Source organism: Larus michahellis, chromosome 1 (assembly GCF_964199755.1).
Source record: "Larus michahellis chromosome 1, bLarMic1.1, whole genome shotgun sequence".
In the NCBI taxonomy this organism is placed as follows: Eukaryota; Metazoa; Chordata; class Aves; order Charadriiformes; family Laridae; genus Larus; species Larus michahellis.
The window spans coordinates 217,040,176-217,057,116 of NC_133896.1; the positions used below are offsets into that span (position 1 = coordinate 217,040,176).

Sequence of the window (16,941 nt, forward strand, 5' to 3'; positions counted from 1 at the left end):
GGTGCATTCAGCACGGCTTGACCGTCCCCGCCACTGCCCTGGTGTGAGCTAATGGAGTTAATCTTTCCTTTCAAATAGGCAGCACTTGCTGTATGGATCACTATCCTCCGTTTCATGGGAGACCTCCCTGAGCCGAAATATCACACAGCCATGAGTGATGGTGGCGAGAAGATACCAGTGATGACAAAAATCTATGAGACTCTTGGGAAAAAGACCTATAAGAAAGAACTGCAGGCTCTGCAGGGAGAAGGAGAGGTAACTGCTGCGGCTATAAAAGAGACGCTGTTATTAGGTGTTGGATATTGAAATGCGTTGGAAAGAAATTACTTGTGGGGTTTGCTGCAGACAATCAGTTTGTCGACTTTATTTGCAGTTATGCTATGAAGGGACAATTGCCCGTGTGTCAGGTGTTGATCCTGTCCCTTCTTCTTCACAGGGATACCTGAATGTCCCCCAGCAAGACAGTAAGGGAGGTGCCCTGATGTCCTCATGGGGCTTGGATGTCTCTTCTCCTCCTTGTAGGGCAGAAATACATGGGGGGAGCGCGATGTCCTGTGTCATCAATCTCTCATTTGGAGATTTCTTTTTGATCTGCCCTGGGTCAGAATAGACTAAATTAAAAATGTGCCCTTAATCTTGGAGCAGGAAATAAAGAGTTACCAGGTGATTAAGCTGTGGAAATCCAAAAAAAGAATCCGTATTGGATCCTCAGTGCATTCTGGGATGTCACTGGAGGACTTTGTCTTAGGACCCCTCCCAGATAAGACATTGCTGTGGATAAACCACTGTCCATAGCGCTGATATGCTTTCATCTTTGGCAATGGCTTTAGTTAATAGGACAAGATATTAACCAGTATTGGGATTTTCTAGATGGCACCGTTGCATTTTCAAGAAGTTTTCTGTAGTATCATCTGGATAAGCCCCTGCGGCATTTGCAGAGATAAATTAACAAATCTCCGAATTTTTAGAGAGAGTGATATCATTCAGCGCTTTCAGTGAATTACCTGAGAAGGAGAGTAGCCTCACCTGGATTGTAATTCCATGAAAATATACAGCAAGAATCACCTTTCATTCCTTCTACCTGTCATTTCTTGCTTGCTTATTACAAAAAGGCATACTTTGGCCAACTGAGACATAGGTAGTACAGAAGAGAAGGAAAATTTAAGCTGTCATTTTTGTCTGTGGTTACATCTGCTCTGCAGAGTGCACAATAGTGCAGAGAGATGCCTGAGATGACCCTGAGCATCATGATACGCAAATCCAGGTTTACAGTACCAACTTGGCTTTATAATGGATATAAATCACCACAGCTGCAGGTCTCAAAGTGTTGATCTGGTGTAAAATCAGTCTTTCCAAAGCTGTTTAAATGGGGAGAGGGTAACTGGGTCAAAAAGTGAAGTGATTGCCCATGCCATTGTAATCCCACCAGTGGCATAAAGTTGGTATAAAAGTAGAAAGCCAACAATAACTTAATGATATGTAGTCAGTGCCTGGGTCTGTCTCACATCAAATTTATTCTTCTGAGAAATCTGATAGAACACAGAGCTGGTTAACGGCGATGAAACCTGTCCATGAATCATTGGCTAGATAACTTGCAGCTCACGAACTTGCTGTGCAAATGGCTCATCTCAGAGCATGGTCTTGCTCCTCTCATTTGCGATGCAGGAGCAAACCTGAATGGGATACAGCAGCACTGGGTGGACATAAGTTGAATCAGCCACTTGTTCTCTAGGAATGGAATGGAATGGAATAGAATAGAATAGAATAGAATAGAATAGAATAGAATAGAATAGAATAGAATATTGTATGTCAGTTGGAAGGGACCTACAGCTATCATGTAGTCCAACTGCATGACATCTTCAGGGCTGACCAAAAGGTAAAGCAAATTATTAAGGGCATCATTCAACATAATTTTTTTCAGATGTTCCCAATAGGTAGTTTTGAGCTGGGGGAGGCTCGTTGGTTAGAAAGTGTCTACAAAATTCAGAGTCGGACCAAGGTTATCGGGGGGCACAGCAATAAGGGTCCACACTTGCGTTTCCCACCAGCCTCTGAAATATCTCACTCTGTGCCCAGGATTTATGGCCTTCTGCGGAAGCCCAGGGGAGGCAGGGTGAGCATGTACTCAGGCAGGGCCTCACCACATTGCACTCCACGCCTCTTGCTTTGCAGAGTACTCACATTGACGGGCACAAGAAGAACAGTGTGCGGCACAAACTGGTCTCCTTAACACTCAAGAAGAAATCCAAACTGACGGAGGAGGTGAGAGGAGACGCTTGGCCGCCTGGCAGCACAAGTGCCGTTGGATTGTCTGCAGCCCTCTCTGACTCTCTTCTGCTTTTCCCTAGACAACATAGAACCAGCCCTCCTCTGGGTTTGGCGCTACCTGTCTCTCTGCCTGAAAGATTTAAGGAGTGTTTAAGGGGAAAGGTTGGCTTCCCGTGTCTCCTTGAGTCATTCTGCACCTCACGCCGGCCTCCCCTCGGCTCCCGTTCTCCATCCATCCAGCACCTTCCCTTCCCTCTTTCACAGCCCTCCATCCAGCTGCCGATACCTCCCACCACTCTGTGATGGTCTGAATGTTATCCCTGCTTTTAGTTTCCTGCCCTCCACCGTAGCGTAGGTAGCAGGGGTGGGGGTCTCCAAAAGCGCTCACCCATCCTCTGCTCCTCTCCAGCGTCAGGGAAAAAAATCCCTGTGGGAGCAGTTAGCCTTATCTGAGAGCTTTTGGAAATCCCATTCTAAAAGAGAGGAGCCATAAATTGGAGGGGTTTTTTTTTGGTGGGGGGGGGGGATGAAAGCAATGCAAAGGCATCTTACACACTACCTTGTCCACTTTCAGAGCAGGGAACATCTCACCTGGCTGTAGCTGCTTGAGAGTGCGAAGAGTGCTCTCTGAGATAGTCACCTTCCTTCCTTTAGGGTCAGTGGGGAGAAATGGGACCCAATCCAGCTTACGAATCCAGTGAACTCACTCTAGAAATGCCCGGCTTTCTCCAGTGGCTCTAAATGGAGACTGGGTTGACTATCCGAGACAGAGAGTTGGTAGGCAGATGAATGCCATCCCTGTTCTCACAAACAGCACCATGCTTATGCGCTTTTGGCTGCATCATTAGCATGGGGAGTGGGTCCATTTTGCCAGTGTTTTAATGTTTTTTTTAATATGGCTGAGCTAAAGGGGCAGGTCCTACTTGGCAAAGAGCGGGTGTTATTCCAAAGATCCTTGGTGGCCCTTTCCCAGCTGCAGGACCAGCTCAGAGCTGGGATACAAGGGTGTCATTGTAGAAAGCCTGGGCAAAGATGGAGCAGGTGGGAGTGTGACTAAACAGGACTGTTTTCAGCTTCACCATACGTGGTTAAAGCCAACAAAGTCAAACCCTCCCATTGCTGTTAAACTGCTAGATTGAAGAACTTCTGAGCCCCCTCCTGGCTGGTGGAGGAGTCCTCCTGGGGGAGCACCACACATTTGGGATGGGGTGGGGGGGAGGCGGGGGGGACGTACTAACTGGCTGTACTGAAAGAGAGCAATGTGTCTGGTTGGCAGGTGACAAAGAGACTTCACGATGGTGAGTCTACGCTCCAGGGTAATAGCATGCTCGAAGACCGACCCACCTCCAACCTGGAGAAGCTCCATTTCATTATTGGTAATGGCATCCTCAGGCCAGCCTTAAGGTTAGAAATCAAGACAAAGGCATGAACATGCCATTCTTTTCATTCATCCTTCTTTGAGCTATTCTTGAGCTAATCAAATGATTTTGCTACTGCGTGCAGCTTTACAAAGCTCTCGTTATATCATTTTTCTGTTTGTGTTGTATAGTATGGGCTGGGTCATGTTTCTTACTGTCCATACCAGGCCTGATGGAAGGACCACGCAGAAGGACTCAAACACTTCGGAAAGTGCTAGTGACTACTGGATTGGTTTTTTACTGCTCACTCCTGTTGTTCGCTACCCTTTGTTTTCTATTTGACCGTTTAGATCTCTGTTGTTTGTGTGACCGTTCTTAATGGCATACTACTGAAAAAAACCTCATTTCAGTTGCTAGATTAAGCATTAAAAAGTTGGAAAACGCCAAAGTATGGCCAACTGCACATTTTTGGTTTAGCCCGTTTATGTGTGTGTGTGTTATAAACAGTCCTTGCTTACATAGTCTCACACCCTTTTACCTGCTCACTCCAGGAACAGGGTGGGCATCCTCATCTGATGACCAGCTTCTCTCATTTTCATTTGCCCCTCACAGTTCACCATGAAACCCCTAGCATTACTTTTCTGCACAAAGTCTGCTCTGAAGGCAGACCTGGTAGTGTCCAGTGGGGTTTCCAGTGGGGTTTGTCAGTGTAATAGGTTGGCTAACATTTTTGTTGCCTCCCATGTAGATAAGGAAGTACTGTTGTCCCTCATTTTGCATGTAAAGAACTAAGGTTAAAGTCAAAAGTGGGCATTAAATCCCAAATTGAGATACCCATGACTGTAGATGACTTGACCTCTGCTGGAGCTGATAGTTCCCAACACTTCCAGAAAGCAAGTTCAGGCCTCTCAAGAGGAACAGCCAGCAAATGAAGACTGCCAGTGGATGGCCCTCTATGAAAATTAGTTTAGGAGACTCTCTTGGTATCACTGGGAAGTCTTTATGAGAAACCAGGGTAGACTCCATCATCTAGAGGTGACATTCAGCTGCCTGAACCTTAAGACTCCCCTTTATTTCCCTTTTTCTCTAAGCAGTGTCAGTCAGCTGTGGGGAATCTCAGCTGGTGACGGACGGCATTTTAGAGACAGTGCAACGATCAGGGTGACCATCATTAGGGCAGTTAAATTAATATCCTTGCGATTCTAAAATGAACTTTTAACTGTCAAACACATGCAGATGGGGACTGGCTGTATGTTGAAAAACAACACCTCATTAAATCTAATGTTTTGTTTTGTTTTGTTTTGTTTTAATTCCTATTGCAGGGATGAAATCTACTGTCAAATCTGCAAGCAGCTGACCCAGAACCCATCCAAAAGCAGCCACGCCAGGGGCTGGATCCTGATGTCCCTCTGTGTGGGATGTTTTGCTCCTTCTGAGAAGTTTGTAAAGGTAAATTGTAGATGATATTTGTCTTGTGAATTGTCTGCCAATACATTATTTTTTCCATCCATGGGACAAGCTTTTCTCTTGGGTTTCACAGTAGAGGGAATCCTGGTCTTTATCTTTCCCCGGAATATAAAGTAACATAAAGTTCCTAATCAGAAAGAAAAGTGTATGTGATCCCAAGCTCAATGTCTTAAGTGGATCATATGACTCACTCCTGAGAAGTGTCTCTCTTTCCTGTGACTCTTAAGGGAATGCAGACAACCAATCAACCTGCAGTATTGCATCCAGCCCCAGGGCCTCAGCACAGGAAAGATATGGACATGTTGGAGCAGGGCCAGAGGTGGCCCCGGAGATGCTGGGAGGGCTGGAGCCCCTCTGCTGTGAGGACAGGCTGAGAGAGTCGAGGGGGTTCAGCCTGGAGAAGAGAAGGCTCCGGGGAGACTTTATTGCGGCCATTCAATACTTAAAGGGGCCTACAAGAAAGATGGGGATGAAACTTTTAGCAGGGTCTGTTGCGACAGGACAAGGGCTAATAGTTTTAAACTAAAAGAGGGAAGATTTAGACTAGATATAAGAAAGAAATTTTTTACACTGAGGGTGTTGAAACACTGGCCCAGGTTGCCCAGAGAGGTGGGAGATGCCGCAGACCTGGAAACATTCCAGGTCAGGTTGGACGGGGCTCTGAGCAACCTGATCTAGATGAAGATGTCCCTGCTCATGGCCGGGGGGTTGGACTAGGTGGCCTTTAAAGGTCCTTTCCAACCCAAACCATTCTATGAATTCAGATGATGCCTCCCGCACTTAGATGTATGAAGATGTGATTAAGTGACTTCTGGCAGGAAACTTGGTTGTGGGAGGCTGCAAGTGGAATTTGGACACCTGGGATGGCCCACATTTCTCCCCTATTTCTCACATGCAGAGGTCTGTGCATTCATTCAAGAATCTACTGGCTTTGACAGTATGACCTGAGGCATGTACTCTCACAAAATTGGCAAGGAATAGTACTACACAGCTAATTAAAAATATAACTTAATATAAAAAATTGTACATAGAAAGGGAAGGGTTTAATTTACCTGGAAGTATGTTTGCTTATAATTGCTTTCTGCATACTACAACTTGCCCCACCACCTGTCATACATACTGAAAACGTCCAACTCCAAATAGCCACATGAGAGGTGACATGTAATGTAACTTCAGAAGCACGGTGGATCAGCAGGACTGAAGTCGGTGGGAGATGCTAAGAGGCTAACACACTTGAAAATCCGGTGGTTCTTAAGGATTTTCTTTTCTTTCCTGGGCAAAGTCTCTGTTTTGTTGCCTAGATTTGAACAGCCTGCCTTCCAAATGAGTTACACACCTAGAGTCTGATTAACACCAATGGATTGCTCAAGTCAATCCCGTGCCTAAGAGATTGGCTGGGCAGAAGACTCAGCACTGTGTCTTTGCTTGGCCATGACATGACAAGACCTCCTTTGTCCCTCTCAGATCTTTGAGTGCTGGAGCCTGGACCTGCTCCCAAGCCTGCTGGAGATAAAGATGTTCCATTGATTTCCACAGATATCAGATCAGGAACTCAGTCCTCAGCACGGAAAGAGCTGAAGCCAAGAATAGAAATCCCTCCTTCATCCCCAGGCCTTGACAGTATGAAATCTAATAAAGCAGATAAATCACTGGCAAAGTGGCAGAAAATTAAATTATGTCTGGAAATGAGAGCTGAGAAAGTATGCCACAGGAGGTTGTGTGGGTTTAAATCTTTAATAGTGGAAGATTATTTTAGGTGAGTGAAACACTTCTCAGAAATAATTTATGGGTAGCTACGAAGACTCAGACCTCCATCCAAAGTTATGGTCCATGCTGAAATACGTGGCAATATTCCCAACAGCTTTGGCGAGGGTTTATGCTGATTCTGCCCTTATTCATCCTGGGCAGTAGATCAGCTCTATTGAACCTTGGGCAAATGGGGCTGTTGGAGATGAAAGGCGATATTCACACGGTCTGATTTCAGATGCTTGCCTCCTCTTTACAGGACAAGGAAAGAGTTGGGCTCCTCTAGAGGGCAATGCTGAGGCCATAAGCCAGGGTTCCACTCTGAATCTCCTTCCAGAGAGGTTTCTGTCCCCATAGGGACCCTGTGGTGACCGAGGCTCATCCAGTATGAGTGTGAACACCCCTTGCAGCAGCCCACACTGTGGTTACCCTTCAAGCCTTGCAAACAGCAACACACAGGCGGTGACTTGGACAATGTCTTGGAGCTCCTCTGAGGCCACTGTAGTTATCCACGGGAATATCTCTGACACCTTCCAGCTTATGTTTTGAGATAAAGCATTCTCATGATGAAATGTTAACTCTGGCCCCCAAATTCGTGTGTTCCCATTCAGACTCACTTTTTTTGTTTTGTGAAAAGGAGAGGAATATTGAAAGTTTGTTGGAGTTCAGTGAACACTTCTGTTTTGAAGCTACATTAACCCAGGCCACCTAGTCCAGTCTGTTCTGGGTTGGGAGGTAAACTCCATGTCAGTCTCAGACCTTACTCTCAGGCTCTTAATCTACTAATACCGTGTTTTCAGGAGTTAGTAGGCAGCCAAAATCTGATTTACTGTGATTTACTATCTGATTTGCTATTACTGCTTTAAGCATGCAATAGCTACCGTTGAATGTATGGTAGCCATGCGTTAACTATCAGCCTGTTAGCTAGATGTAATTTTGTTAACCTCATGCTTTTTTCAAATGATGCCCTAACCTCTCATTTAGCAGTAATTATCCACCATTTTAATAAAAGAAAAAGCATACAAGGGTAAATATCTCTCAGCATTTCTTTCCTATATTCTTCCATGCAGTGAATGTTGTATCAAACTCCTGGTTACTTTTCTCCTAAAACTTCTAGGCTCTAACTTTAATACCAGCAATATTATGGGAAAAAAAAGATGAGAAATTTCAGGAGATGGTTGTGCCTTGAAATTGTTTCACAACGTTCGGAAGCATCAGTTATGATGGAACATTTTGAGAAGGATTTAGCTGATAATGAGGCAGCCTTCCATAAGTTTTCCTGCTCCCAAAGATGAAGGCCACGCTTTGGATCCCATTAGACACCTTTATCGCATCATATGCTAAGCATGTGGTCAAGGCACATAAGCACCACTATTCTTTGTACCTTTCTTTCAACTAATAATGGACTTTGGTGGGAAGGTTCAGTCACAAGGAAGGAGAAAGACAAAAAATATGTAATTACGTAGTTCATTATTAACAGCATAATTAAAACTACACTTTTACGCAGCATCAGCTGCTTGCAGTCTTTTGCAACAGCTCCCGTCCATGTCACCTGGCTGTATTACATACTTATTTCAGAGTATCTCTATATGTTATAATCGATAGAGATATCTGTCTCCCTACCCGTGTTATTTATGGACTGACAGTGTTATAGAGCAGTCTGTGTTACTGCAGGAACAGCTACGCATTATCATTCAGAGAACTCTTTATCTATCTATAAAGTCTCTCTGAAGAATATGATTTACAGAACTATTAGTCTTAGCTACCTTTTTGGCCGAGATATTTATGTAATATTTTTAAATGTATTATCTTTCATATCATGGAAGTCACTGGATTTCATTTTCTCTAGAATAATGTGGTTGTGTTTTTAACATACAGTGGACGGCTTCAAATTCTGGTTTAGGATCGTCTAAAATGCAATTTAAAATCTGACTAGAGGAACATCTGTTCAAAGTAATTGTGAAAGATCTTTTGTACTGGCAGCTAAGTGTTCTGAGTGGCATTTGCCTACAGTTCCCCTGGTTCTTTTACATTCTTACAGGTCTTTTTCATTCACTCACATCTTTTTGGCCAACACTCAATAACATTTTGTAATATAACCTTAAATACAGAGATAGAAATCAGTGGCGGCAGTAGCAGGAACAGAAAAGTGTCTGCACTATCTTCGATCAAAGCTCTTTCTAGGTTGGTATTTTATCTGCACTGAGGCCAGAAATGCACAGTATAAGGACAAGGCAAAGGTGCAGACTGTCCTACTCTCAGCTTCCAGACATGTGGTGTAGGAACATCCTGAGCTTGAGCGTTATCACTGCCGTTGACCGTCCCAGAGGGCTTTTCTCCAATAAATTGTTGCTTTTTAACCTTTGCAAATGCTTGGCCTCTAGAGCTGATGGTCTAACCCATGCATTCCCTGCTGCCAACAGTATTTAAGGAACTTCATCAACGGAGGCCCCCCGGGTTATGCTCCCTATTGCGAGGAGAGGCTGAGGCGGACGTTTGCCAACGGGACAAGGACGCAGCCACCCAGCTGGCTGGAGCTGCAGGTACGAGCCCCTCCCTCCCCTCCGCAGCCAGCTGGGGCTCAGGGTTTGAGCCTTTCACTGTCATGGGAACCACATCTCTGGCAGGACACAAAGTCGCGTGACAAAATGCTTATTTCTCTCAAGAATTTTCAGTTATTTCCAAGCTATTGCATTCCTCAGGCGTCCTGGCTTTGCTCCAGAGTATGCTGAAGATCAATCCCTTTGGCTACATCAATACTTGTAAATTAAATGTGTTCGAGAGTGCTCTCGGGCATTGAGGCCAGCTGGCACGGAGCAAGCCCCCATGTTTGCTAGGAAACTGTCTTCCAGATGAAGGTGCCTGCAGGCAAACTGCCTACTGGGAATGGTCCCCGGGATTTGTTCAGGGAAATCCATAGCTAGAAGACGCACAGACGCAGTCTGTGCCATAATTGCTCATTTTCTATGCTGGTTTACTAGCATAGACAACTGTGCTCCAGTGCGTGGGAGCATTCCTGGGCATGCTTGGATTTACTGGATTAGACACTTTGATGACTGAATGTATTAAATAAAAAATCTGGGACTTCCAAGTGCTTTCAGTGGCTGACTGTACATTATCCTGTTGAGAAGTTTGTTATGGTAGTATTGAAAAGCAGCCACTCAGTGGAATCGGGAATTAGAAAATGGTTACCACAGTTGGGTGGAAGAGTGTGTAGGTAAAGAGTCTCAATGGGACTGAAATGCACATGCCTTTATAAAGTTTGACTTTAATCCATTAGGCAACCAAATCCAAGAAACCGATCATGCTGCCTGTCACATTTATGGATGGGACAACAAAAACCCTATTGACCGACTCTGCAACAACCGCTAAAGAGCTCTGTAATTCTTTGGCCGACAAAATCAGCCTGAAGGACCGATTTGGCTTTTCACTTTACATTGCACTTTTTGACAAGGTATGTCTTAAATTGGGTTCCTGACTAACCCTATAAAAGAAGAGGGAGGTTCTCCTTGCTGTCACGTATCTTCCAGAGGGCAGAAGGACCCCGTGCTCTGAGCAAGCAACCAGCTTCAAGGTCAGGAAGGAACATTTCTACAGTGCAGATGCCAGCATCGTTTTCACAATATGAGTAGCCAAACATTGGAGCAGGGTTGCAGAGACACCGTGAAATCTCCCTCCTTGGAGATATTCAGAATTTAATAGCAGAAGGCACAGAGCAACCTGATCAAAGGAGGACCTATTCTGACCAGTGGGCTGGACCAGAAACCTCCAGAAGTGCCTTTCCATCTACATTATTCCGTGATGCTACATTCTTACTCTCAGTCAAACTACTTCAAGTTGAATTTTCAGTAAAAAAAAAAATAACAGCCTAGATTTTTACGCAAGGGAGGAACTACATTTAATTGTAAAGCTGGTGGTTGAAATTAAGCTTCCAAAACAAGCTAAAATCCAAAGTCCCATACCTGCATTGGCATTTAACTTGATTTACTTAACCTAAAAACATACCTTTTTTTCAGAAATTCCATTAAAAATTCCATAAATAAAGGAAAATATACCTAGGATAAAACTTTGTAATGTGAGACGACAGCTGCAAGCCAGTGAAACAGAATTATTCCTAGAGCTGCTGCGTAAGAGGATGAAGTGTATTCACACCTCTGCATGTGGCCACCTCTGCCTGTGGGTGGAGAAGAAAATGGTTTATACTCTGTCTTCTTGGTCTTTTATGAGGAGATACTCATCCAGGGATGTGCATTCTGAGGAGACACAGTGCTTTAGGGCCACCGTGAGAAGACACAGGTGCTACATCTTCTCTAACAGGACAGGCTGTTTATTCTGGGTTGCTCTGATGCTTACCATGGTTGGATCCAAGCCCATGACTTTGAAACAGAGCGTTTGAAAGCACAGTATGAATTAACAATACTTTATAATGGGACTGTTGGCTTTGCTAGTTCACGTCGATGCCCTCTTTTCATTCTGGTTGGGAAACTGGGGCTCAAAACAAAGCAGTTCACCCAGCGATGCTGTAGACCTATTCAGTCTTGGCTGGCTAGTAGACATAGATACTTTGATTTATTTTGATTAGAAAGGAAGTCTGGATGAGTGACTCAGAGATAGATAACTCTACCTAGAGAGGTCAGCATTTAGTCCGGTGAATGCCACATTTCCCTCTGCCCTGACTAGGTGTCCTCGCTGGGGAGCGGCAATGACCATGTGATGGATGCTGTGTCTCAGTGCGAGCAGTACGCCAAAGAGCAGGGGGCGCAGGAGCGCAATGCACCGTGGCGGCTCTTCTTCAGGAAGGAGATCTTCACTCCTTGGCACAACCCGAGCGAGGATAATGTGGCCACCAATCTCATTTACCAACAGATCGTGCGAGGGGTTAAGTTTGGGGAGTACCGGTGTGACAAGGTAAGTGTCCTCGGCAACCACTGGTCTCACCAGGTTTCATCAAAGGGGATGAGAAATCTTCCTCCCTGAACACCTGCTAGCTTGGGGATTATGGTATTCACTTGGGAAACCGGAGCTGCAGGAATCAGATCCTCTTGGCTGGGGAAAGACCAGGCACTCCCATGTGCCACATGAGCACTCTCTGTTGGTGAATTCTGGATGCAAGAGTGAACAGCCGTTTCATCCATCAGCCTCAAATTGGAGGGCCACAAGGACCCTGTAACTAGATCGCCAGATCAGGAGTACACAGCAGGATCCTGTTTGGTGAATCGTGCTAACCCTTAGACATGAGAGATGCTTTTTGGGATATCCGGACGTACGCTGAAGGGACATTGGCAGCAGAAACCTATGCCTCTAGAGTCTCTGGGAGCTTACAGAATTATTCCAGTGTCACTGAAACAAGCCTCTCAAGAGACATCAAAATCTCTGACAACGTCTATCACATTCTGTTTTGCTTGTGTTTAAAATCATCCAGGTGTCAATTTGAAGATAACTCTCTTCCCCAACACCTAATCATTCTCCTGTGGTCTGGTAGAGTCCAGTCACCTTGGGAACTAAATCATCTTTTCCCATCTATATTGCATTAACTGCAGCTCTTTTATCCTATCAGAAATCCTGCCCTTTCTTCCTCCCCTTCTCTTGCTTCTGGTCTCCTTGTACTATTATCTTTTCAGTATCTCATTATCATTTCACCCCAAAGTACTTGGAATGTAGCTGCACCAAAGGACATTTTACAGTTCTGCATTATGCACAAGGCCTTCAGCTGCTGGGCTTCTCAAGTATGAGAAATGATGGGTACATACAGTTTTCAATCATTAAACTCTGTCTACCATAGCAAAACCACCCACTGCTGACTGCAGGCATCAGAAGCAGACTGAACTACAAGGAAAGACTGGGACAAACACATTCACACACAATACAGGGTCGCATGGTGCTGGTCCCTGAACACGTTCATAGAATAATTTGGGTTGGAAAGACTGTTAAAGACCTTCCAGTTCCAACCCCCTGCCCTGGGCAGGGACACCTCCCACCAGCCCAGGTTGCTCCAAGCCCCGTCCAACCTGGCCTTGAACACCTCCAGGGATGGGGCAACCACAGCTTCTCTGGGCAGCCTGGGCCAGGGTCTCACCACCCTCACAGTAAACAATTTCTTCCTAATAAATCATCTAAATCTCCCCTCTTTCAGTTTAAAACTGTTACTCCTTGTCCTATTGCTCCACCCCCTGATCCAGTGTGCCCCCTCAGCTTTCCTGGAGCCCCTTGAGGGACTGGAAGGGGCTCTAAGGTCTCCCCGGGGCCTTCTCTTCTCCAGGCTGAACACCCCCAGCTCTCTCAGCCTGTCCTCACAGCAGAGGGGCTCCAGCCCTCTCAGCATCTATGTGGCCTCCTCTGGACCTGCTCCAACAGGTCCATGTCCTTCTTATGTTGGGGGCCCCAGAGCTGGAGGCAGCACTGCAGCTGAGTAGAGGGGCAGAATCACCTCCCTTGACCTGCTTGTCATGCTTCTTTTGATGCAAGCATTCTTTTGATGTTAAGTCTTAGTCATAGCTTTTAGTAGTCAATCTCCTAAACTTTGGATGTGCGAAAAGCACTGCTGAAGTTCTGCTGGAAGGAAGCATTCCCACACCATTCTGAAGCAGCAGTACATCCAGCCTCCACAAAGAGCTCCTTGAGTGATGGAGGATGTTTGTTGAGGTGATGGCCTGGTAACAGCATTAACTTGTCTTGTTTGGCTCCCACAGGAAGAAGACCTGGCAGAACTGGCTTCCCAGCAGTACTACGTGGATTATGGGTCAGAAATGGTACTAGAAAGGCTGCTAAATCTAATTCCATCCTACATTCCGGACAGAGAGATCACAGCTTCAAAAACAGTGGAAAAATGGGCTCAGCTCATTATAGCTGCACATAAAAAGGTGAGGACAATAGATTACCTGGCAGGACCAAGGCATGCAACAGTAGCTTTGTGTGCCTTTTAAACATACATCACACATCATAGCCTACTTCTTGGCCCAGCCTGAAGCTAAATCAAAGAGAAAGAGCAGGGTTTGTACTAGCCGTATCCAGCTTTACCACTGATTTTGAGGCAAGATCTGAGAGAAGATGACAACCTGCAGAGATTCACCATGAGAAGCAAAAGGCCATCTCTACATCTCATTCCTGTTACACAGGATTGTGATGTTATTGGTTGTATTACAGTGGCAGGTCATGTCTTCAGGCAATGTCAAGATCTTATTGTGCCAGGCATTGCATAAAACCTCCCTGACTTCCATAAGAATATTTCTGACACCCTCACACAGCGACACATTCCATAACTCATTACCCCTAACTCATGACCAGCCACGAGGGTTGGTCAACCAGGCATGAGAATCGGCATTCATTTAACAGCAGGAGCCAGCTTCAGATTAAGACCGCTAAAATGTAAGCATCTCCGTGTGTGTTAGGAGTCTCACCCACCATTACTGTCAATGGAGACCCAGGGATGCAATCCAGTTGGATCTTGCAGGTCCTCCGTCAGCCTGTCAACTACATACAGAAGTCTCAGGTATCTGAGGATGTCCTAAATAAAGCTAGATGCCTATGCTTAAGGGCTATTGAGTGTCTTTAGTTTCCAGCTAAAGGACTGTCAAGCTGAAAGCTAGACACCTACCTTAGGGAAACCCAAAATTAGCTGAGATGAGTCCCACACAGCCTGGTCACTCTAGATGGTTGCCCAGCCTTCTCAGAGTTGAAGTAGGAACCAAAATTTTACCAGGACTTTGTCCAACCTATCGCTTGTTACTGTAGGACTTTGGCCCTTAGCCTCATTGAGATCTAAATTAATATTAGTTCCAAGACCTTCAGGTGATGTGAATTGGTTTTGTTTGATCGCTTCCTGGCTGTAACTGGGTTTGTGTTTCATGTTGGTTGTAATCTGCTTGGTCTGTAGGGAATTTATACTCAGAAGAGGACAGACCCAAAAAAAGTCAAGGAAGAGGTAGTGGATTTTGCACGTTTCAAGTGGCCTTTGCTGTTTTCTCGGTTTTACGAAGCCTTCAAATTCTCAGGTGAGTCAGTAGAGCACATCCCCCGAGCACAGAATGCTCCAAAGCCAAAAGAAGGAGAGATAGGGACTCCACAGATAAGAAGACTTAGTGGACCATCTAGCTGATCTTTTTTAGATACGTCACTTTTTGGTGCATCCTGATCAGCCATGGCTCAAGCTATGAATTTGCCGCTATTTCTCTTAGTAAAAATAACACTGAATTTTTTTGATCATTGCATCCTCCTTTGAATACACATGTCCTAAGGCCCTAGACCCTAGATCCTAAGACCCTTCATGAACTGATTGCATGTCTTGTCTTCAACCCAGGGCCAAGCCTGCCTAAAAATGATGTGATTGTAGCTGTCAACTGGACAGGGGTGTACTTTGTGGATGAACAGGAGCAGGTTCTCTTAGAGCTCTCTTTCCCAGAGATCACAGCTGTGTCAAGCAGCAGGTAAGGAGGAACAGACTTAGCTGGTGATCTCACCGTAAACCAGTCTTTTTCTAGGCTTTGCCTCTTGATGCCATTATCTTTCCTGTTTATGTCTCCTATAAAAATATATCCCAGAGGGGGAAAGCTGCAAGGGCAGAGTTTCACCTTGGCCACCATTAAAGGTGATGAATACACGTTCACCTCCAACAATGCAGAGGATATCCGGGACCTGGTGGTGACCTTCCTTGAAGGACTAAGGAAAAGATCAAAGTATGTGGTCACTCTCCAAGACAACCCAAACCCTGGTAAGTAAATGGCCCAGCCCAGTGGTAGACATATAGATAGATTAATTAGTCCCAAGGGATTTGGAAAAAAAAAATCAAACTAATGGGGTTTTTTCTTGCAGTGGGAGAAGAATCTGGGTTCCTCAGCTTCCTCAAAGGAGATCTCATAGTTCTGGACCAGGACACAGGAGAACATGTGATGAACTCAGGGTGGGCCAATGGGTTCAATGAACGGACCAAGCAAAGAGGGGATTTCCCAACAGATTCCGTCTACGTCTTGCCTACAGTCACCATGCCTCCGCTGGAGATTGTGGTAAGCTGTTTTACAAAATGGCGCAACTTGATACAAACCCAGAGAAGGTCAAAGCCTTCCTGAAGAGCTTAGATCTGGCCAGAGTCTCCTTGATGATAGGGTGGAAAACAAAGTGGTTGAGAGAGGTGATAAGTTGTCCAAGGCAGAAGTGATCTCAGCCTTTCTTCTGGTCTTGTCACTTTGAACACCGCAAACTTGTGACTTGGAATATCCATGAATCCTGCAACATCCCTCCAGCTGGCCAGATTACTTGAAGGTGTATTTGGGATTGGAGGGAACCACTACATTCATGTATGGAACTGTAGGATCCAAAGCACATTATCTTCATTAGGAAATGATCTGCACTATGCAAACGTTTGTTGTTCCTTGCATTAGTAACTGAGAATAGCACAGAGAAATTACAAATGCACAGTCCTTGCAATTAATTGGAATTAATGAGTTATTCACTCACTGTTCTTTTCATTTTGTATCTGCTTCCTCTCTCTGAATACATCATATATTATACCAAATATGCTGGGTGACAGAGATGTTTTCATCCCACAGGCACTGGTCACGATGACCCCCGATCAACGACAAGATGTTATCAGAACCTCTCAGATGGCAATTTCAGACAGTGAAGAGAGAGTAAAGCCATACACCTTGGAGGAATTTTCCTATGATTATTTTAGGTGATTTTTTTAAACCATCCTCAGAAATTATAAGAATAGGAATCTATCTCCAGGTAGCCTGGGAATCAAAAAATTCTTGGCTACTGGAAAAGACTGAATATCCCCTGTGTGATTTTGTACAACTACAACCTCGAGTTTTGGTCATGGTGTCTGAACTGTAGGTTTTCCACAGACAAGGTTTTATGAAGTATTTCTTCAGATTGGCTCAGCACACATGTAAGTGTGAAATTTAGTATTATGTGAGAGACCGTCCTTAGTGGTCTGACATTCCTGTCCTATGATCCCATACACGGGCTCAGACTGTATAGGCAGCATTTGAATTAGGTGCAGGCATTTTCATCTCAGCTCCAAAGATTTAAACGTGTACCAGCGCTGAATGCAGCTGAGCAGACCCGTCCCAAAACTTGCACTCCTGTTCAGATGGTGTGGGAATCC

General features: G+C 45.0%; 1 protein-coding gene across 2 annotated transcripts in view; it reads left to right on the top strand.

Annotated features, from left to right (window-relative positions):
- The window catches only part of MYO7A (myosin VIIA), a 108,895-nt gene that overhangs the window by 78,745 nt on the left and 13,209 nt on the right, over nucleotides 1-16,941 (top strand). For both annotated transcript variants that reach the window (XM_074572327.1, XM_074572328.1), the window contains 13 exons: nucleotides 79-255; nucleotides 2,173-2,262; nucleotides 3,545-3,672; nucleotides 4,949-5,075; nucleotides 9,263-9,382; nucleotides 10,120-10,293; nucleotides 11,520-11,747; nucleotides 13,529-13,699; nucleotides 14,713-14,830; nucleotides 15,136-15,262; nucleotides 15,377-15,546; nucleotides 15,648-15,838; nucleotides 16,382-16,506. In XM_074572327.1, the coding sequence (XP_074428428.1) occupies nucleotides 79-255; nucleotides 2,173-2,262; nucleotides 3,545-3,672; nucleotides 4,949-5,075; nucleotides 9,263-9,382; nucleotides 10,120-10,293; nucleotides 11,520-11,747; nucleotides 13,529-13,699; nucleotides 14,713-14,830; nucleotides 15,136-15,262; nucleotides 15,377-15,546; nucleotides 15,648-15,838; nucleotides 16,382-16,506 (1,946 nt within the window). The remainder of the gene's footprint in view (nucleotides 1-78; nucleotides 256-2,172; nucleotides 2,263-3,544; nucleotides 3,673-4,948; nucleotides 5,076-9,262; nucleotides 9,383-10,119; nucleotides 10,294-11,519; nucleotides 11,748-13,528; nucleotides 13,700-14,712; nucleotides 14,831-15,135; nucleotides 15,263-15,376; nucleotides 15,547-15,647; nucleotides 15,839-16,381; nucleotides 16,507-16,941) is intronic.